General features: G+C 37.9%; 1 protein-coding gene across 1 annotated transcript in view; it reads right to left on the minus strand.

Moving 5' to 3' along the window:
• LOC117301698 overlaps positions 1-22272 on the minus strand; it is a 154151-nt gene continuing 131879 nt past the window's right edge. The window contains exons 133-154 of the mRNA XM_033785724.1: positions 21214-21397; positions 20365-20546; positions 19802-19921; positions 19141-19247; positions 18068-18233; positions 17675-17930; positions 17155-17267; positions 15828-16049; positions 14840-14935; positions 14103-14345; positions 12789-12968; positions 11266-11385; positions 10449-10643; positions 9870-10034; positions 9141-9304; positions 8491-8653; positions 7404-7620; positions 6353-6574; positions 5346-5734; positions 4005-4217; positions 3305-3462; positions 1-2176 (exon numbers count right to left, since the gene is read on the minus strand). Of these exons, the coding sequence (XP_033641615.1) occupies positions 1861-2176; positions 3305-3462; positions 4005-4217; positions 5346-5734; positions 6353-6574; positions 7404-7620; positions 8491-8653; positions 9141-9304; positions 9870-10034; positions 10449-10643; positions 11266-11385; positions 12789-12968; positions 14103-14345; positions 14840-14935; positions 15828-16049; positions 17155-17267; positions 17675-17930; positions 18068-18233; positions 19141-19247; positions 19802-19921; positions 20365-20546; positions 21214-21397 (4191 nt within the window). The 3' untranslated portion in view covers positions 1-1860. The remainder of the gene's footprint in view (positions 2177-3304; positions 3463-4004; positions 4218-5345; positions 5735-6352; positions 6575-7403; positions 7621-8490; positions 8654-9140; positions 9305-9869; positions 10035-10448; positions 10644-11265; positions 11386-12788; positions 12969-14102; positions 14346-14839; positions 14936-15827; positions 16050-17154; positions 17268-17674; positions 17931-18067; positions 18234-19140; positions 19248-19801; positions 19922-20364; positions 20547-21213; positions 21398-22272) is intronic.

A 22272-nucleotide genomic window follows, 5' to 3' on the forward strand; every position in this document is an offset into this window, starting at 1 on the left:
TTTTTAATGTAAATGTTTTATTCTCTGAGTACTGAAAAACCTATTCCACTGAAGTATTCCTAACAACTAAAACTACAAAACATGAGTATCTTCAAAAAATAAGTTACAACAAAAAACTGCGTATTTTTGAAATTATTAATTATCTACACCTTAACATCCTGATTTATTTCATTCTGAAAGACGTTATACTTTAATATTGGAACCAGAAATTTACATAAAAATCTTCATTATAGTACAGTCATAAATTCGTGATAAAATATTCCAAGATTTTTAAACAATGTTCAGTTTTTGAATATTCGATGACTTGTTCATGGTTTTATGAAATAGTACAGACCTATATTTTGTTTAAGTACTCTGTCATTTTGCATAGGACTTCAACAATTGCAATCATTTTTGTTGGGGAATATTTCTTTTGTTCAATTGTGATCGTGATAAAGTTATCTAAGGAAATACCAAAATATCATAAAATACTACAAAATACTATTAGTTATTATCAAATATTCTTCTATATTATGTACACTCAGGTGCTATCCACAGTAATTATACTAAAATATCATTTAAAAAAAATAACAATAACATTTCGATGGACGGAGTAAAAAGTATTATATTTATAGGTGGAACTTTATTGGAAGAATACTTGATCTGGGGCAAATATGAAAAACAAACTCTTGTTTACGAAAAAATAATAACCGCGGACGGAAAAATGATTGGATGGAATTGAAGTAGGAACTTTTAAAGCAAATTTCGAATACTGAGCAAATTGCTAATAATATTATGAAAACCCAATTTTTGTTAAAATTCATCAAAACATTTTTAGGACGGAAATATTACTTGATAAAACTGAAATAGATTTATTAGATAAATTTGACTGGAAGTATAAGCCTACTTTATCTGGTGCATTAAGGTAAAAACAAATGCTTATGTTAAAAAAAAAATAACCGAGGACGGAAAAATGATTGGACAGAATTGAAGTAGGAAAATAAAAGTACGAATATTGAGCAAAATTGCCTTAAAAGATATGTTGGATGGACAGTTTCTAGATGAAAATGTCGCCTCGCACACAGCGCCCTCACCGAGAATTGTTTGGGTGCCCAGACACAAGCCCATGTTTCTATTGTTTGACAATGGATATTGCAAATGACAATCAATCGAAAAAACCTAATTGAAATAATCAAAACGTCCTGAGAAACTTAAGTTAACTATCTCACATGTGCAGAAGTGCTCTAATAAAACAATGTTTTTGCAAATGAAGAAATAAAGTGAAAATTGAAATTTAGGAAGTAACAGAAATATACATAAAAACTGATTGACAGTGCACACATTCAAATTTAGACTAACTTCTTATATTGAGTGGAAATTCCTGGCCCCTTTCGGATTCTGGATCTTACTTTTCTGCTTTCAACACAGGTCTTCAAAGTCAACCTAAGAGACCAAAATGTCCGTAGTCTTTTCAAAGATTTTTAAGAATTCTTTTTTTTAAGAATTACATCTACATAAATACTACAATCTCCATTAAAAACTTCTGTGTACAAAAATACTACATAAAATTAAAAACAAAAATATTCACAAACGAGAGATTTTATTAAATCAACAATCTATGTTCTCTAAATGTCTGATTTACTTAAAAACACACTTCTGTAAACATTTTAGTTCAAACATTGTTGATTTGTTCTTGACATCATCTGAGTACAATTAGTTTCATTTTGATTTCTTGCTCTGTTTAAATGATTACATTTTATCGTTGATTTTCAACACTTTTCTTCATCTGTTTTTATTCTTTCTTATTCTGCTGGCTGTCTGACGATCTTGAAGACTTGGATTTCTTGAAGATCTAATTTTTTTATTTTCCTCTTCTGTTTTTTACTTCTTATTTTGTTGGATATTCTGACGATCTTTTCGTTTCTTAGCGACTTCCTCCTCAACTTGGGCGATCTTCTTCATCAAGTTCTCCGTCTTCAACCCCAGTGATCTGAGCTGACCCTTCAAGACCTCAACGCCCTCACCGACGCTTTCGTCTGGCTGGGCCAGACCTTCTTGGATGGTTTGCTTCTCTGCTAGAGCCTGACCAAGCTGAGCATTCAGGTTGTCCAGCTGCCCCTCCCTGGCACGGATCTGGGCGGTAAGGAAGTCAACCTGACCGGACAGTATCGGCTTCGGGGCACGAGGGGCAGGATTGCTGTAAAATTATGAAACACAAGAACTATTACAATTTGTCCAAACAATAATAGAAGATTACTTTGGCATTTATAGTTCAACTAATCAGGGTTCAACTTCTTTTGGCTTTTCTTAGCAAGCATTTAAGATAGTACGAGCCTATAATATAGAACTACGCCTGTGTATAATAATGATAACAATCAATAACAATAACTACATGAGGGCCAGGATCCCTGTGAAACTTTGAAACATTAAAATTTATCCAAGCAAAAATAAGAAGATGACTTAAAGTATTGATGGTTACAGAAATGGGAAAGGGAAGGGCTTTCACTTAGGATTTTCTTAGAAAGCATTTGATATTAAACCTGAACAAATAATAAAAACCGATATTTATACATAACTTTAGTAGTAAACTTGTGGGTACAACTATATATAACAATCATTTTGAGAGAACAATATATTATTAATACACATTTCAATACATCCAATAAAAGTAACAATGAATATCAAAAGACAATGAGAATAAAGAATGAAACAGTAACAGTAATAAAGAACAATACAATAAAAATTGCAAAAGTATAACAATAGAAAACACCAATAAACAATGACATCAATAATAGTTTAGTGAGCACAAATTAATTTTTAAATAACAGTGTAATGGCTGCACAATAGAATAGATTGGTATCTTTTAAGAATACATTATCAGTGCCTTTTAAAGCACCAATGAACAAGAAACAAACAGGGGGAAAAAAATTATATCTTGCTAAGCAGCTTAACAAAACGGCACTGCTAAGCAAAAAAAAACCGGCACTACTAAGCAGCAAAACATCTAGTTAAGCAGCTTAGAATCTTGCTATGCAGCTAAGCATGTTGTCAAGCAATTTAGAATCTTGCTTAAGCAGCTTAACATCTTGCTTCGCAGCTAAGCATATGGTTAAACATTTTAACATTTTCCCAAACAGCTTAGCTTCTAACTAAACAGCTTAGCATCTTGCTACGCAGCTAAGGATATTACTGCGCAGCTACACATCTTACTACACAGCTAAGCATCTTGTTGACCATTTTGCTAAGTAGCAAAGCATCTTAGTAAGCATCTTCCTACGATGCTTAGAGTTTCCACTTCCCTGAAGCCCAGCAGAATCAAACTTACGTTGGTTTCTCTTCGGCGGTTGTCATTCCTCTCAGCTCTCTCAAGCGAGATGCAACAAAGTCCTTGGTGGTTATAGCGCCCCCACGGCTCTGCAGAAAGTCACGCAAGCGAGAGTTGTCATGCTTGTCCTGGGCGTTCTCCAGACGTTCTTTGATAGTCTAAAACGAAAGACACACAATCAAAAACAAAAAATAGTTAATGGCCTGACGTTACCTGTTTTGGGCATTTTATACCATAGGTCCTTTTTGTTTGGGAAGCAGTTTGAATTTTCTCATAATCAAAAACAATAACAGACAAGAATCGCAAATAACAATCAATCACTACATAAAAATAATAATATACAATATACTATAAGACAATCAGCAATATAAATGTACAATAATCAAAATAAATTAATAAGCAAACAAAACAAAATAATTCCCAGTTGAAATCAAGAATTCTTCTGGGCCCAATTTCATAGAGCTGCTTAAGCAGATAATATTGCTGAACAATTCCTGCCTAGCAGAAAACGAGCAGGATACCAGTCAAAACTTTTACAAGTGATACTGTAGTTTGGCTGGTAACCTTGTTATGGTAAGCGTAGTTTTGTTGTGCTTAGCTACTTTCTGTGCTTAAGCAGCAATATAAATTGGGGCCTGATTACAAACAGAGCACACAGCTCCCTACGGTTCATCAAAAACTTTCTTAATGAAGCTCTCACCTCTTCGTTGAAGTCCTGCTCGACTGGTACCTTCACCTTCACGTTAACCAGCTCACCGACCACACCCGTCTTGTCCATGTCAGTCTTACTGTACTTGAAGGCATGCTCAAGTGCAGTCTTGCCACTAGAGGGCGTGCTACCGATCAGAGCGACGGAAAGGGGTGATGAGCGAGAACGAGCGAAGAACATGTCCTGGCAGATAACCTTCATGGCCTGTGGATCGCGGAAGACAAATTTGAGTTAATCTCAACAAAATAATTCAAAAGTAACTAAAACATATACTCAGTAAACCAGAGCAATAATGTAATTTGAAATTAGCTAATATTATTATTACTAAGTCGACCAAAACAAAGCAAAATATACATAAAATAAATAAATATACATGTACATAAATAACATGGCAAAGGAACAAGAAAGCATGCATAATAAACAAAGAAAATACAAAATGAACCGAAAAAACACAGAATCTAAACATCTTAAAATGGGCCAATACAACAATAAATACAAATAACAAGGGCAAACAAAATGTACAACAAAATGCGCAGTTACCCCCCAAGTATGCAGTCCTGCACATAACAAAATTACAGAGAATGGACGTGATTATACAACACACAACAATATACAGGACCATTAATACACTGCAGAGGCCAAGAGAACATGACCAAAAGGCAGAAGAAAAAAAACTGTAATGACAATCAACTGTACTTGAATGAAAGGACAGTAAAATATATGAAGAATATAAATTGTTAACACAATTAAAAAGTGGTGACTTAAAAATTGGTTTAGGAGGAAAAAGAGAAAGCAAAATGTACCTGTAATGAGTTAATTTAACTGATAAATTAGAAACAGCTAAAAGCAAAAATGATCATGATCATGCTAGAAAAATGCAAAATTTAGCGATGCATGTGGGACTGCACGTCAACAGCCACATAACAGGTGACTTTTGCAGTAAAAATATCAAGATCAAGATCAAGCACCAGAGTCAGGACAAAAGCAAAGTAACATAATAAGCCAGTAGTGTTCTATTGAATGAGGCGTTAAAATGTCCCACAGTAAGCTGGTAAAGTCAAGCACAGTTGTGTGTTCAAAAAATGATTGATTTGCATGCAAAGATTCTTCACTGTGTGACATCAACTGGGAACCTTTCATGCTTTAGCTCTTAGCTACCGGGCAATCTCGGGGCGAGACATCTACTCTAGAATTGCAAAGGTTGTCGGTACAAATCCCATTTGAGTAATATGCCTGTGATTTTTGTTCGCTAAACTCGAGAAAGTACGGGAATATGGTACTTCTAAACATTGGTGTACGGGTAAACAAACAAAAACCGAAAACAAGTTTTACCTTATAGAATGCTCTTAAGAACAGAGGATCAGCATCATCCTTCAACTCCCCAGTCTTAATATGAGCCAAGCAGTGCATGATGAGCATCACAAACTCTCCCACGGACTCCAACCTCTCACGACGAATGAACAAGATATTCATCGCCCGCTGGTAGAAGAACGAGCGTCGGTACATGTTGCGGTCGTAGTCGTTCTGCGGTAGGCTGGAGGCGAGTAGGAGGGTGACGTTGGGCGTGCCGATGGTCTCCTTCAGGAGACGAACGATGAAGACACCGAAGCGATAGATGACGAACTGGCTCGGGGTGATGCTGTTGATGTCTAGGGGGATTATGTCATGAGCTAGGAGCCACTGGGCATCCTTGATGTCGATGAAGGCATCAGATACAGCTCCTGTTGATTCAGAATAAAAGTAAAGTCAAACTACCTCAAGATTGAACTTCCAAGCAGGGCCCAATTTCATAAAGCACACAAACTTGCTAAGCACAGAAAAGAATTGCTTAACAGAAACAGGTAACCAGCCAAATTACATTGAGTTTACATTATTGTGACTGGTGCCCACTTGATTTCAGCTCAGCAAAGAAATTTGTCAAGCAGTATTTTCTGCTTAACAGCTGTATGAAATTGGGCCCTGAAAACTACAAAAAACTTCTACATGGAACACTAGGTGGCAGCAGACTTAAATCCCCGATGAGACACTCGGAGTCGCCAGACACCCAAACAAAATGACACTTTTTCGAACGGAGTAATGAGTACAATGTAAATGGAGTAAAGAGTGTAATGTTTTTGAAGTGAACATAATCCCTTTAAAATAGTTTAAACCACCATGGCCCAATTTCATGACTCCGGTTACCGCCAAATTCTGCACGTGCGATCACCATTCTTTCCTTTACAGGGCAACCACCAAATTTCTTTGCTAGCTGTGTAAACACCAACAGCAACAGTCAAAGCAGTAATCGGATATGATAGTAATCAAGACATACATGTATCCAAAGATCCTATCCCCCTCACCTTTGACCCCTGGTCGCTTGAGCGCATCCGTACTATTAACAATCTCCTCAATATCTTGGAGATCCTTATAGAGCGGTGAAGCAAGGAGAGCATTGAAGATGGACTCATCCATTCCTGGTGGTAGCTTGGATTTATCTACTGCGTCCTGCTCACGTTGGGCCCAGTCACCGGGAGCATCCGGCGCTGTGGTGGAGTTAATCGTCTGGTTCAGATCAGAAGCACCTGTTATCAAGAAAAAACAAAGAAGTTTAATTTATGTGACTCTTATTTGAGCTCTATTTTTTCTAGATGTTCTCTCAGTGCTTTCGGAAATGTTGCTAAGCGCTCCAATTGTTATTGTTATTATTATCATCGTTTGATGGTTTATTTCATACAGATGAAAACCTAAAGGATGATATAGTAGGCCTACATCAACCGATATGCTGTATTGCACTATACAAAGATACATAAACTAACAAATGGAATTAAGCACAGTATAAAAAGATATAAAAACCAGGGGTCGATTTCACAAAGAGTTAAGACTAGTCCTAACTTAGGACTAGGCCTAGGAGATACTAAAAACGTATGGCTAGTCCTAAGTTAGGATGAGTAACTCGTCCTAACTCGAGATAAAACTAGTCTTCTCTTTGTGAAATCCACCCCAGACCAAACACAATCAAGTGGACAAAAACAAAAATGCAAGAAAATGCACTTAACAGATATACATTCAAATTGGTTATAAAAAAAGAGAAAAATAGAACATCAGACAAAGACACATTGCAATCAACTGTAAAAGGGGAAGAAAGGGACCAGAACAGGTAGGAACAACCTTAAATTAGAATATATGACTGATATCACAATCAATTTGAAAAGGACTGCTCATGAGTGAAATGGCTTTTATTTTGAATCGTTTTCGGGTATTAGTCTATAATTTGAACAAATTATTTATTACGACAGTCAAGCACTTAGTAACTTCAATAAAGCAAATTTTAAAGATTACTAGGTAAAGTTAGTCACAAGCCTGGTTCAAGATACCAGTGGAAAGATCAGAGATTTGAAATGACATCCTCACCCTGCCTCTGGACGTTATTAAGATGGTCTTGTGTCCTACGATCATCCACCTCAGCCTGGGTGTTGATATCCGCCTTGATCCTCTCCTTCTCTAGGTCTTCTTTCTTCTTGCGTCTCGCGTCTAGTCGAGCCTTCGTCTTCTCCTTGTTCCTCTGCTGTTCCTGGACTTGAGCGTCCTCAAACCGCTTCATGTTCTCCCTGTGTTCAGCAAGAAGTTTCTACGAGGGAGGGAAGAAATTTTACAAAGTGACCCAAGAGTTGAACGTTAAGGGATGGTTTTGGCGGTTGTACACAATAACTGTTTCGATCATTGACCTGTGATTAACCAATGGGTAGTTCAACCGAAACAGTTTAAGGTTACGATTGCCAAAACCCACTCCTAAGTTGACATATTTCATGTTCCTGCTGTGTTCGACCAGAAGTTTCTACGAGGGAGGAACAAATTTTAAACGTGACTCAAGAGGTAAACAATCAGAATGAAAATGAAAGTCTCTGCTATATTTCTGGAAAAGAAAAAATTGCAGATATTTGTATCAGAATTTAATTCAATTCAACTAAAAAATGGTTTATTAAATAGAACATGTATCGCAGTTAAAAAACTTAATTGCAAATGCAAACATCAAATAATTTGTTAAAAATACATCAAACAGATATTAAGAATAGGAAGAGAAATAATATATTAATTTTATAGACATTCTCAAAAATACAATGGACAGAGCCCAGAAGGCACAAGTACAAGTATATAGAAAATATGACTATAACATTAATAAGCCCAATCAGCCATAAATTGGCATTTCAGTTTGAAATTATTTTCCGGAGACACTTTCAAAAAGACACTTTCAAAAAAAGCATATTTTACACATTGTCAACAGTTTTCAAACTCAGAAACAATAGAAACAAATAACCCACAATATACATGTTGTAAGTAATATAGTGGGTATTAAGTTTGCTTACATGTACTTGCCAAAGTTTTCCTTGGGTAAGCAGTGCAGTTGCCTGAAAATTTTGCTCCATGAGGCAAGGCCTTTTGGCTCTCACTATTTTCATATTTTGCTCGCCTCACGGTTTTGTCCGTCTCTCTGACTTACCTCCTGAGCATCTTTATTTCCATCAAGCTGTTTCATCTCTTGCTCAAGACGTCGTTCTTTCTCTTGTTTCTGCTCCTCGATCGTCTTCATGCGTTGCCCGTCACGCTCTTGCTGCCTTTGCTCGTCTCGGACTCGATCAATCTCCAGCTCTGACTCCAAAGCACTGTTGAATTTGTGTCAAGAGAAAGCAAAATAACTATCCTTTCCAAATAAGGTTTTGGAGCTTGAGGCCAAATGTTTCCAAGGACTAGCTACTCTGATATGTATGCGATATAAGAAGCAATTATTACAGAAAAATAGAGCCAGAAAAACGTCAAAAAGAAATCACATAGAATATAACTGAAATGAAGAGTTACTGAAAAGATAACTTTGTAAAGTCAAAGAAAAGACTAAGAGAACTGCTGGTCAAAAGTATTATTCCTGAATTTTTTTAATATAAAATTGCGCCGTCCAGCCCCCAAATGAACAAAGTCAACTGCTATTGCATGCGCGAAAGTAACAAAATAAACACAAACAAGGTAACTTTATATTAATTTAGAGGTGAACCTTGTGTAACTGCTGGGATTTTCCAGGTACAACACTCAAGGCTCAGCCCTGATTTCTTGATCATTCCAGTTCTTCCCTTAAAACATGTTTTAAAAGCTTCTTACTCTAGTTCTTGTGCCATCTTACGCCTCCTCTCGTCATCTCGTTTCCGTTTCTCGGCTTTGATGCGTTCGATCTCGGACGTCATCTGACTCATCTTGCTCTCTCTGAACCTCTGGGCGTCGAGGGCAGCCTTGTCGGCGGCCTCGGTGTATTGATGAACGAGAGCCTGCTCACGACGAGAAGAAACAGCGAAAAAGAAAAACTCAATCAGTATGATATTTTTTACATTGTTAAGGTGATCTTCTCATCGAGGGAACTCGGTGTTATGTTCAGAAAGCAACTTTGAATCATAAAAAACAACCAAAATATGTCTTGACAAATTCAATCATGAAACAGTATGAAAGCCAAGTGTCTTGATGAAGGCACTGTTTGTTTTCTGATGATCTTCCCTTCAAGGGAACTGGGTAAACTCCCACAGGAGGGTATAAAAACCAAACTGGCAACAGACACTCTCTTTCAAAGAATTATTGGTTTAATGTCAATAATTATGAATTGCATAAATCAAGAAATTGTGAGTCAGTAACTCACAACAATATTTATTCATTGTGAAATTAACTGTTAGCTTGGTAAGATTTAAGCCTACAACCTTGTGATTGCATGAACGAGAATTTTTACAAGCTCAACACCAAACCCAGTGGTCTGAAACGAGACCAGTGGGGCCAAGCAACCCCTCTTCACATCCTTCCAAACTTCACGTAAGGGATCCCGGGGCTCCCAGGACCAGTACCTACCTCCTCAGGAGACAGGTCCCTCATGGCCTCAGCGAGTTCCTTGAGTTGACGCTCTCTCATTGCCAGTCTGGCGTGTGCTTGTTTGACCTCGATGCCAGGGAGGCAGTCCTTGCTGGCTTGTTCCATCCTCTGGTCTTTGATCTTGTCGAATTCGGCCAGTTGTTTCTAAAAATTAAATCAAGAAGCAAAAGAGAAAATATTAATTTCAGTAAAGACCTCTTGCACAATGCGCAACGCACATACTGTTTCCATGTTGGGAGTCAATTTGGATTTGGAATTTGCTCCCAAAAATGCGAAAATGGTGCACAGCATTGTCCGAAGGTGCATTCTCATAAAGCAAGGGGGGGGGGTCTATAGAAGTCAATAGACCCCCTTGTATAACACAACCAGTTAAGCTGAGGTCAAACGCACATTTTCTGCACAAAGAACAGCTATCCTCCAATGATCTGTCTCCTTTAGGCCTCAAGAATGGTGCTTTTTGAGAGTGTAACATAATATTTAAGGGGTCTTGAGAAAGAAATCAAGAATGGCAAGGCTGATCAAGATTTACTTCAAGCTTCTTAACTGAACCCAACATACCTGGTGTTGCTGTTGAAGCTTCTCCTTCTTCTCCGCTAAGTTAGCGGCCGACAGCGAGCCGGAGTTGGCGATGAGTTCCAAGAACTCCTTCTGTTGAGCCTCCATAAGGGAGTCTCGGTCATTCTGGCAGAGCTCGGCCATCTTGGCTTGAGCCTGGATGATAGCGGCTTCCTTCTCACGATCCATTAGCTCCTCCTAGGAGAGAGGTTTCAGAAAGATTGATCATAGTTTGTAAGAAACGACGATGAACATCTTTGAAATTAGTCTATATAACAGCCAGTATACCACATCGATTAGATATTACCTCTGCCAAGAGGTTACCAGAATCTCAAAATTGATTTGGAATAGAACCTGGAAGTTTGATTAGAAGAAAGGACCAGCCTTTTATCTCTGTGATGGCGGTTTCACTGGAAAATCTTTTATATTTCAGAAACTTTTTTTGATAAATCACAGTTCTGTTTGTGAGTTGTTCCCCCTCACTTTTATATTTTGTATGAGTTCCTTATTTAACTTTGAAACACCATTGACCTTATGCACATGACGCCATTTCAGAAGGGCACCCTCATCTAGAGGTCAAAAAGAGGTTGTTCATTGGCCAATCCTGTGCGCCGCCCGTAAAAATCTGTGCGTTTCGATTTCGATTTCGTTTCGATTGTTTCGTCACCGTTTAATCTCTAAGATGGCAGCTGGATGACGTCAATGCATAAGGTCTATTCTCAGTGCTTCCAAATAATTTATGATCAGATAAAGTTATCACTGCCTCAGCCCTTGATAACTTTCCGACTGTTTGTGAGAGGGACAGAGAAAGAAACCTCACCTGTTGCACTTGTTCTTTCATGTGTCTCTGTCGGAGCACTCGATAGATGATGTTTTCAGCTTTCCCAACTTCCTCTCCTTCCAACGACTGGACGAGGGCTGGTCTCTCAGCTCCCTTCAACTGAAAATTGTCAAGAAAAATACAATAAAACCCAACTCTGAAATTTTCAGTTGTATACAGTACTTACTTGTTGAGAAAACAGCAGAACAGCTTATTCAAGCACAATATCAACCCACTTGCAAAGGTACCCATTTACACCCCTGGGTGGAGAGAAGCAATTATAGTTAACATCTTGCTCAAGGACACAAGTGCCATGACCGGAATTTGAACCTTTACTCCAATGACTTTAACCACAAGAACTTTGATTTGATGCTTTAAACCTCTAAACCATGTAACCCTATTTCCTTATCCATCATTAGCTTCATCCACAAAATTTCAGCCTCTAAAAATTGCTGAACACACAAAAAAATCCTGAAAAATCCCAGGCCTGCCATCAGGGATTCCCAAGCAACCTTCTTAACCCACCTGGGCCCTGTTAAGCAGAAAATACTGCTTCACAAATTTCTTTGCTAAGCAGCAATTGACTGGGACACCAGTCACAGCAATGTAAACTAAATGTACTTTTGGCTGGTAACCCGTTTCTATCAAGCAATATTTTGCTGTGCTTAGCAAGTTTTTGTGCTTGCAGGCTTTATGAAATTGGGCCCTGCTTACTCCCAAAGCAACCTTCTTGAACCTACCTGTTTACTCCCAAAGCAACCTTCTAAACACTAATTAAAGCCATTGGACACTTTCGGTACAGAAAAAAAATTAAAAGTTCACACATTTACAAATAATTTACAGGGTTTACAGAAGGTAATGGTGAAAGACTCCTCTTGAAATATTATTTCATGAAATGCTTTACTTTTTGAGAAAACATTGACACAATATCAATTCTCGATATCGAGAATTAAGGATTTATTTTAAACACATGTCATGACACGGCGAAACGTGCAGAAACAAGGGTGGGTTTTCCCATTATTTTCTCCCGACTCTGATGACCGATTGAGCCTAAATTTTCACAGGTTTGTTATTTTATATATAAGTTGTGATAAACTAAGTGTGGGCCTTGGACAATACTGTTTACCGAAAGTGTCCAATGGCTTTAATAAGAATAATAATAGCAACCAGTTTTAATATAGCGCTTTTCACACCTGGAGGGCATCTCAAAGCACTTCCAACATTATCACCCTTAAATCATTCCTTAAACCATCTCAGCTCCCTGGTGGGGAGTATGCAGCCTGTGCAACATTAATATGCGCTACTCGGCTAAACCAATCACAAGAACCATCTCTGCCCTCACAGGTACCCATTTATCCCTGGGTGGAGAGAAGCAATTATAGTTAAGTGTCGTGCTCAGGGTTACAAATGTGTCACGACCGGTATTCGAACCGACACTCTGCTGAACAGAAGCACCAGAGCTTGAGTTTGGTACTCTTATCCACTCGGCCACGACACCCTTCAAGAAACCCTTTTCAACTTACCTGCTTGTTGCTCAGCTCGTCTCTCTCCACCTTCTGGGCAAGCATCTCCTGCGTCATCTCAACGTTGTGTTTCTGTTTGACGCGCTCTTGGTGCTGTTTGCGTTTCTCTGCGATCCTCTCCGCCAAGGTGGCCTTCTGTCGGTCTTTCTCTACGTCCATGCTCTGAGAAAGTTTGTCCATCTGGTTTTTGAACGGAGAAGGAGGTTTTAAATAAAATTATAAAATATTAATAATAATAGTCCCTGTGGTGGTTGGAGCACTTAGCACCATTCTGAAAATACTGGGGAAACATCTAGTTAAAATAGGGACAAATGTGAGGGTAGATTTATTACAGAAGGCAACTCTTTGCGAGAGACTAAAACTTGTCGGCAATGCAATGGTAATGTTTACTTCTTTTTACTAGTAAGGTAGTTCTCAATATTAAATAAAACAACTTCTCCCATGTTGGCTTGTTTTAACTTGTTTCTCCACACTGATACTTCTAACAAACAACTCTTCTTTTCTCCAGAAGACGATCAGAGCATACTGATCGAAACATCAAGTTGAAACCAACGGTTCTTTTCAGAACCACCCCCCCCCCCCCAACTCATTAGAGATAGTCATTACATGGTGTTACCGCAAACCTTTCTATATCGTATTTCCACCATGCAAAGTTTCAAATCCTACTTAACAAACAACTCATTAACATGTAGCTTGAACGTATCACATATTATTATTGCTTATTGCATTGTTTTATAGTTTAAAGGATATTGTTATTATCTTCCATTGTTTTGTAAAGGCATCCCAGCCTACAAGCTTTGCTTTAAAGCCATTACACACTTTCGGTACAGAAAAAAAAAAAAAAAAATCACAGATTTACAAATAATTTACAGGGTTTACAGAAGGTAATAGTGAAAGACTTCTCTTGAAATATTAGTCCATGAAATGCTTTACTTTTTGAGAAAACATTAAAACAATTTAAATTCTAGCGAGAATTACTGATTTATTTTAAACACATGTCATAACACGGCGAAACGTGCGGAAACAAGGGTGGGTTTTTCCGTTATTTTCTCCCGACTCCGATGACCGATTGAGCCTTAACTTTCACAGATTTGTTATTTTAAATAGAAGTTGTGATACACGAAGTGTGGGACTTGGACATTACTGTTTACCGAAAGTGTATAATGGCTTTAATGGGCCATGCCTCCATACAGTTTTCAGTCTTGTAACATCCTATTGCTTGTATTTGTATATTGTGTTTGTATGGAAATAAATGTTGATTGATTGATTGATGATTGATGCTACTATATATGATTATTTTTAAAGACATCTTACATTCTTCGTGTGTTCATCCATAAGTTCCTTGGACTGATCCTCTGAGAGTTGTTTCCTCTTGACCTGCATCTCCTTCTCAAACTCTCTCTCCTCCCTCCTCAAGAGTTGTTTCTTCTGATCCTCCAGCTGCTCCTCGATGGACGAGGTGGCCGAGGTCATCTCAGAGTCTAGCTGCTTGTTTATCTTGCTCGTCTCTGCCTGCTGCGCGAGGTCCAACCTAGCTTGACGATCTTCTTGTTCAGACTTCGAACGAAATCAAATAAATTTAATTATGTTTTAATACATGAAAATTTGCGGCGGGGATAGAGAACATTAATTTTAGTTTTTCCCATATACACAGATATGTGTTAGAACTGTATACTCGAATACTTACCTGAGTTCTGTAGAATAAAAAATCACAGGCATATTACTCGGGTGGGAAACGAACCCACGACCTTTGAAGATCTAGAGCAGTACCAACTAGACCTCTTTATAGGTTAATTAATAATTTATAGTTTAATTATGAGAAAAACCAGGCCCAATTTCATAGAGCTGCTTTTAAAAAGCAAAAAACATTACTTGACAAATTTCTGCTAAGCAGAAGTAAACAGGATACCAGTCACAAATTGTATATGTGACATTGTAGTTTGGCCGGTAACCTTTTTCTGGTAAGCATACTTTTGTTGTGCTTAACTACTTGGTGAGCTTAAGCAGCTCTATGAAATTGAATTATTTTTTAGAACATCTAAAATTCTTACCAGAAGTTTTTCTCTCTGTTCGAGCGACTCATCTGCTGTCACGTTGTTGTTGACTGTGTCGATAGCAAGAGCGCCCTCATCTGTTCCCTTTAATACCTGTTGACATAAACCCAACAGGAATTTCGTGGTGATTAAAACATGTTTTTATTGATCAAGAACACCTTGTTTATGAAACACAATGTTTGAGTCAGACTTTTGGGCACGCTGGCGCCGTTGCGATAGGAATGCATAAAAGAGATAAAAAATGTCTAACATTGGTGAGACTGTTTAAATAATAAACTTTAACTAATGACAACATTATTTCATCACCAAGTATCTCTAACACTTAGTAAATTTTCTGTAAAATTGGTATACAATGTACTTGGGGTTTGGAGCTTGGGTAAATTTTTATCAATTTTTGTTCATTTAAGCCTACAGCTTTTCCTCTCCTTTTTAAGTCATTGTGTTGTTGTTTTTTTTGTAATTTTTAAAATGGATGAATGTAAACACGTCAATTTTAGTCTTTTTAACTTCTTTCGTGTATTTTTGTGATATTTTTAATAAACCTTATTGAATGAATGAATGAATGAATGAAAAGCAGGGATATGACAGGCTGTTGAAAACAAAACTTAACTGTGAGCGCAAAGCGAGGAAGCTTGCGAGTGCTAAGCATGAAAGCTTGCGAGTGCTAAGCATGAAAGCTTGCGAGTGCTAAGCTTGCTTACAAACATTTCTTTTTGGCTTTTAAAGCCCTTCTCTGCCAATCTGGGGTATTCTATGTGGTTTTTCATCTTCATGTTTTTATAAAACTGATCTTATTTAAAAAATAATAACAATAATGTTAATTTTGGGGGTTTTTTTCGGGGGGGGGGGGAGGGGTTTACCCATACACCAATGTATGTTAGCTACTAATAATAATTAGTGGTGTTTTCAAACTTGTGCGAGTATTATATTGTCTTCTTTTTGAGAGTGATAAAGTTTCCTAAGTCTTTGTCCTAACTCTACCGACCTGTTTCTTAGTGATATGATCCAGCTCCTTGGCAACAGCATTCTCCGCCATCACCTCCTCCTTGAGCCTCTTCCTGGCAGCCAGCTTGGCAAGGAGATGCTCCTTCTGCTCATCCCGAGATGATTTGAGTTTCTCTTGAGCACCTTCTACCTCCCTTAGATACTGCTCCAGGATAGCGTTCTTCTCTGATTCCGTTTTCTCTTCTTCTTCAGCCAGCAACTCCTAGAAGAAAGGGGAAGAAATTTTAATTTTTACTTATTCATTTAATTTGTCCATATCCTGTCGACACATCTTTCATTCGTTATTACAAAAAAAACAGTATCTTATTTACTTAAATGAGATATTCCTTTTGGTGAAAATGGGTGAAAAGGTGGTGGCAGGATACAGAAATTTTTCCATTTTATTTTTCGAAAACCAAGTTTGCCCCAAACAAGGCTTTAAACCACTCTTATCAAGGGGCTACAAGAGGGAAATATTTAAGATGAAAATACAAAGAAAAAAAGGATGAGATATGAACCTTCAACCATTGGATTAAGGGGCTGCCACTCTAACTGAGCTATTTCATTTCATTTATTAATTCTGGTTGTAAAGTCAAGAACTTCAGTCTCATAAGTAGGTTGAAAACCTTGGAGAATTATTCCAGGGAAAGTCCACGCGGTCAGGCAGGGACCAAAAATCCCAATCGACATAATGCCCCCGATGTGAATTAACCTCAGGGTTCCAGATGTGAAAGGTCAGGAAAGATACCACTAAGATGGCTATCTAGCCCTAATTTTTGCGGTCTCTTCATTTTATCACAGTAGACTGACATTGTTATCTTTTTAATTTTTTTTTTCAAAATTGTTTGTGAGTATGGCCCAAAAAGTATTAAGGCAGATACTATCCGGGCCTTCCACAATTCAATTCAACGATTCAATTCAACGAACATTTATTCCACAAAGGGTAACCACTTAATAAGAAAAACAAAACAATAGATACAATAAGACTAATACGTGGAGGCATTACCCAGGAAGCCGAAGCTTACAAACAGAATGCCTTAAACATACAAAAAATAGACTTAAGTAAACAATAAAGAACAAGCAAAACAAAACAAACAGACAAAACAAAACAAAACGATGAAACAAAAACAGACAAACAAACGGTGTGGACATAAACTGTAGCAGACATCAGACTGACATATGCAACATTACGACACGGTTAATAAAAGAGCTACCAAGCAAAATAAAGCACATTTAAACCAAGACAAAATACATGTAAACTATGCTATATACTGGGAGATAAGATGGTTTTTGAAACAACAATACAGTTTTTTTTTAGTTATGTTTACCTTGATTGCCTCCTCGTGCTCCTCTTTTTGTTTATCGTTGGCGAGGGTGTTTGCAATTTCCATCGCAGCTTGGATGCTGCGCTCGTGGTCTGCAACCATCTGAGACTCCGCAGCTACAAAGGGAAAAGGAAAATGAATCCAATGAGGGCGCTGTTTGCAAAAACATCATTATCTTGTATCATCTTTAAAGGGAATATTTGTGGCTTAAAGGCACTGGACACTTATGGTAATTACTCAAAATATGACCACCTGAGAAATGTCAATAAATACACAACAATGTGAGAAATGACTTGCTCTGGAGTACTGGAGCTTATAAGAAAGAGGTAAGTTCTGACAAAATATTTGAAAGTACACAAATTTGTGCCACAAGAGTGTTTTTTTTCTTTCATTATTTTCTTGCAACTTTGATGTCAAATTGATTCAAAATATTTACAAATTTGTTGTTTTATGCATACCTTGGGATACACCCAGTGAGAATGCTGATCTTGACTATTACCAACAATTAAAAAAATACACTCACTTTGGACAAATTGCTTTTCCTCGTCCGTCCCGGGTTCGATTCCGTCCGGTGTGATTGACTTCCTGGAATTACGGCGTTTATTCAAGCGGTCTTTCATCTTATTCTTCAGGTTGCTGTTTCCTCGGTTGGTGTCTCTCGTCGTCTGATGGATGGCGTCAACTACAGCCGTTATCTTAGGCCCTCTATTGGCCAGATTCAACAATCTCATCTTCTCTTCCATCTCGGCGTCGAGACCGTTCCTCTTTTTAGCCATAAACTGGAAACGGAAAGTTGACAACAGTCATTAATTTTTTTCGGGAAGATGAGCAGAAACTGTATAGTTTGGGAGATAGAGGGGAATCGGGGACACAGCCAGAGTTTATCATCCAGGGATGTGATAGACTGTTTTCTTACCTCTTCATCTGCCTCAGCGTAACCCTTCTGTAAGTCAGCCATCAGCTGCTGCTGCATCAACATGAGTAGCTGCATCTCCTTATTCACCTCATCCTCATCCTGAAATAGGATGTCTGGTACCACGTCTTCACCCAGACCCTCTTGTTTTGCTTCGTCAATGTGTTGACTGTAAAGACAAACACAAAATGAGTCAGGAGCCGATCTCACAAAGTTAAACCTCCTACTGTCTGACCATTCAATATCACATTTTACAGATAAATTATGCAAGCTGAGCAATATTGTATGGTGAATGCAAGTACATTGTCAACCCTCTTACTGTCTGCCCATTTAATTTTATCCACTGTGGTTTTTAATGATAGATAAACTTTACCAGTCTGCAATATGATACCACAAGTTGAATGCGTCTACACATGTACAGTACACGGTCAACCCTACCACCATGACCACTGTCTGAATATTCCATATCATCCATGCTTTGAGTGATAGATAAGCTATGCCAGTCTGCACTAAGACACAATATGAGAAATGCATCAACAAAGTGCACAGTTAACCTTCCTACTGTCAGACCATTTAATGTCATCCACTGAGGAATTGAATGAAGATAACCCGTGCTTGCCAACAAACAAGTGTGAGTTTACAAAATATACAGAAGAGAAAAGGACAAATGGGTGACCCTCATTAAAGGGACAGGTTGCCTTGGATCGGATGAGTTGGTCTATAAAAAGCGTTTGAAACCAATTGTTATGAAATGCATATGGTTAGAAAGATGTTTTAAAAGTAGAATATAATGATCCACACAAGTATCACTCAAAATTGCACGGTTTTCCTTTTACGTCGCGAACTAACACGGTCGGCCATATATGGCCGACCGTGTTAGTCGACGAGGTAAAAAGAAAACCACACAATTTCGAGGCATATTTGTGTAGCAAATTGTATTCTACTTTTACAACATCTTTCTACCCATATCCATTTTATAACAAACAGTTACAGAACGCTTTTCAAAGACCAACTCGACCGATCCAAGGCAACATGTTCCTTTAAACCCTCCCCATAAAAATAAATCTGGAACTCACGTGTGCAGATTTTTCTTAGCCATGTTCCGTTTTGCGGCGAGCTTCTTCTGAAGTGATTTGAGCTGGGCTTGCTTGCTAGTCTCAATCTCTTGTGACACTCTAGCAGCCTGAAAACAAAACAAGTTTTTATTAATAATCAGAAAAAAAAGTTATCTTCTTCTGCCATTATGATTTGGCAGTGAACGCAGGGCTCAAAATTAAACGAAAATAATTCACAAAACCCCAGCCGTCGATTTCACCAAACTCTTTTTAACTTGGGGTGAATTTAGTACCGTATCTGAAGACGTTAGGACACATTAAGCCCATCCTAACTTAGGCAGGTTACTCATCCTAAATCGAGATAGGATTAATTTTCCAGACTCAAAGTTAACATTCCACTAACAAATTATTCAATTAAAAACACAAGACTGCCCGACTTGTTCGGTTTTGAGTTAACTGGCCCTAAAATCAGAGGTCTCGGCTTGTGGTTCAGTGTAAATCTTTGAGCCCTGTGGTTGGTTTCACAAAGCACTTAGGACCAGGCCTCACTTAGGATTTGTCTTAGGATAAATTTAGTCCTAAGTTAGGACAAGTAACTCGTACTAACTCGAGATAAGACTAGTATTAACCATGTTAACTCTTTGTGAAATCCACCAAATCCTGGACTGACAGAAAAACTTACATTGTCAACAAATTCTTGCATGATCTTGGCTTTCTCGTCATCAGATTCTGCCTTGGCGAGTTTCTTCTTCAGATCAGCTTGTTTCTCTTTCAACGTTGACTCCTTCTTGGCTTCAAAGCTCTGAGAAATGACAAGTTCATAATCTTTAAAGGTACCAGACACTATTGGTAATTACTCTAAATAATTGGTACTTTGTAACGAGCAATGGAGAGCTGTTGATAGTATAAAACATTGTGAGAAACAACTCCCTCTGAAGTAACAGAGTTTTTGAGAAAGAGGTAATTTCTTACTCAAATATTAAAAGACTTCAAATAATGATGATGATAGTAGAAAACATCCCTTGAAATATTTCTGTTTGAAAAGTCATAATTTGATGAGAAATAAATTGGTTTTTAATTTTGTTCTTGTCACCCAGACGGTCGATCGATCTCAAACTTCTACAGATTCGTCAGTTTATGTATATGTTGTATTACATAAAGTGCTTACACTGCCAGCAAATTTCTTGTTAGCAGAAACCAACTCTGTAATGTTCCTCTACTTTCTTTGCTCTGTTTGGCTCCTACCTGTACTACAGCATTGATTTCTTTGATCTCTCCCTCCCGGAGGTTACTCTCTAGTTTGATGGCTTCTATGGTCTGTCTCTCAGCCATGGACTTAGACATGGCATGCTTGTCATCATCGGTCAGCGACACTAGGTTGTTCCTGACGACCAGATTGCTCCGGATGTCTCGAGAACTTGCTTGGACTTCAAGAAAGAGATGATAATAAGAACAAGGGTATTATTGGTTAAATCCTTACGACCTGACCACAGCAGCGACGCAGAAAGCATGATTGGACAATCTTGAAGAATTTTGGCAGGGTTATTCTCAGGATTATTCAAAACTGTGGGGCATGCTGGACTTTAACATGTTTGAAGTTTTGTCGAAGGACGCTGAATTGAAACAAAGTCTTTTGGAATGTTTTCTACTTGGGTGTTTATCTTGGTTTTAAATGACCTAATGTGCATTCTGGAGCATTACAATTTGTTTTATCTTGGTGATTATTGTGAAATTGGTAATTAACGGAAAACAATTAAATAAAATAAGAACGGAATTGTGTCCCCTTGGCCTGAAGTAAGTATATATAGTCAGGCAGAGATTGGTTTTTAAATATAAATTTCACAAAAACAAGTGAAAAAACAAAACCCACACCTAACTCCTTTGGCAGCAACTTTGTATATAACTCTTCAAAATGCTGGGCATTGAGGCCAGAGTAAATCTCTGCGAACTACAATTTCCAAAAAAACTAACAGAAAACCAGAAATGATGCCACACTAACTTGGAGACAACTTTATAATTGCTTAAAAAGTTACGATTTGAGGTGAGAAAAATTCTCTGAAAACTAAAATCAAAGCGATCATTTGGACAACTCACTTGACGCTTGGGTTCGGTCCGGCATTGCGGCGGCTGCGCGTACCGGCTGTATGATGGTCACACCGCCAGGCTGCTGGGGCACCTGTAACTGCAGAGTGTCCTTCTGAACGTTGACGTTGTACTGATCGCCTTGGACGATGTTCCGGTTAACGGAACCGGCTCCCATGGCATTGGCGTTGGCGAACTAGAAGAGGAATAGTTAAAGGTGTAGTTACAGTTTTAGTTTTAGTTCTAGTTACAGTTATTAAAGATTGTTGGTAGCAGCTCCATTGCATTAATCTTGGTATACTAGAGTAGAAGGGTTTAACTTATATAAAATAATAAACCATAAGGGTTTAACTTAAAGTTCCAGTTGTGGTTGGCAAACTCCCACAAGGGGGTATATTAAAATGGCAATCTCTCTCACAGAAACATTGGTTTAGCGTCTATGATAACATGTACGAGTTGCACAAATCAAGAAATTGTGATTCATTAATTTGACGACAATACTTATTCTAACCATTGTGAAATCAGCGGTTAGCTTGGTAGGATTCGACCCACAACCTTATGCAAGTCCTGCAGTCTAACCACTATAGTTTATGGTTTAAGTTAAAGGAACACGTTGCCTTGGATCGGACAAGTTGGTCTTTGAAAAGCGTTTGTAACCGTTTTTTTTATAAAATGCATATGGGTAGAAAGATGTTGTAAAAGTAGAATACAATGGTCCACACAAACATGCCTCAAAATTGCACGGTTTTCCTTTTACCTCGTCGACTAACCGATCGGCCATTTATGGGAGTCAAATTTTTGACTCCCATAAATGGCCGACTGTGTTAGTTCATACAGTAAAAGAAAAACCATGCAATTTCGAGGCAATTTTGTGTGGATCATTGTATTCTACTTTTAAAACATCTTTCCAACCATATGGATTTTATAAAAAAGGGTTACAAACGCTTTTTATAGACCAACTCGTCCGATCCAAGGCAGTGTGTTCCTTTAACAATACAAGTATAGTTTATAGTTTTTAATTCATAGTTTATACTTTATAGTTTATACTTTATAGTTTATAGTTATAGTAAT

The sequence above is a fragment of the Asterias rubens genome, chromosome 17 (genome assembly GCF_902459465.1).
Source record: "Asterias rubens chromosome 17, eAstRub1.3, whole genome shotgun sequence".
Lineage (NCBI taxonomy): Eukaryota > Metazoa > Echinodermata > Asteroidea > Forcipulatida > Asteriidae > Asterias > Asterias rubens.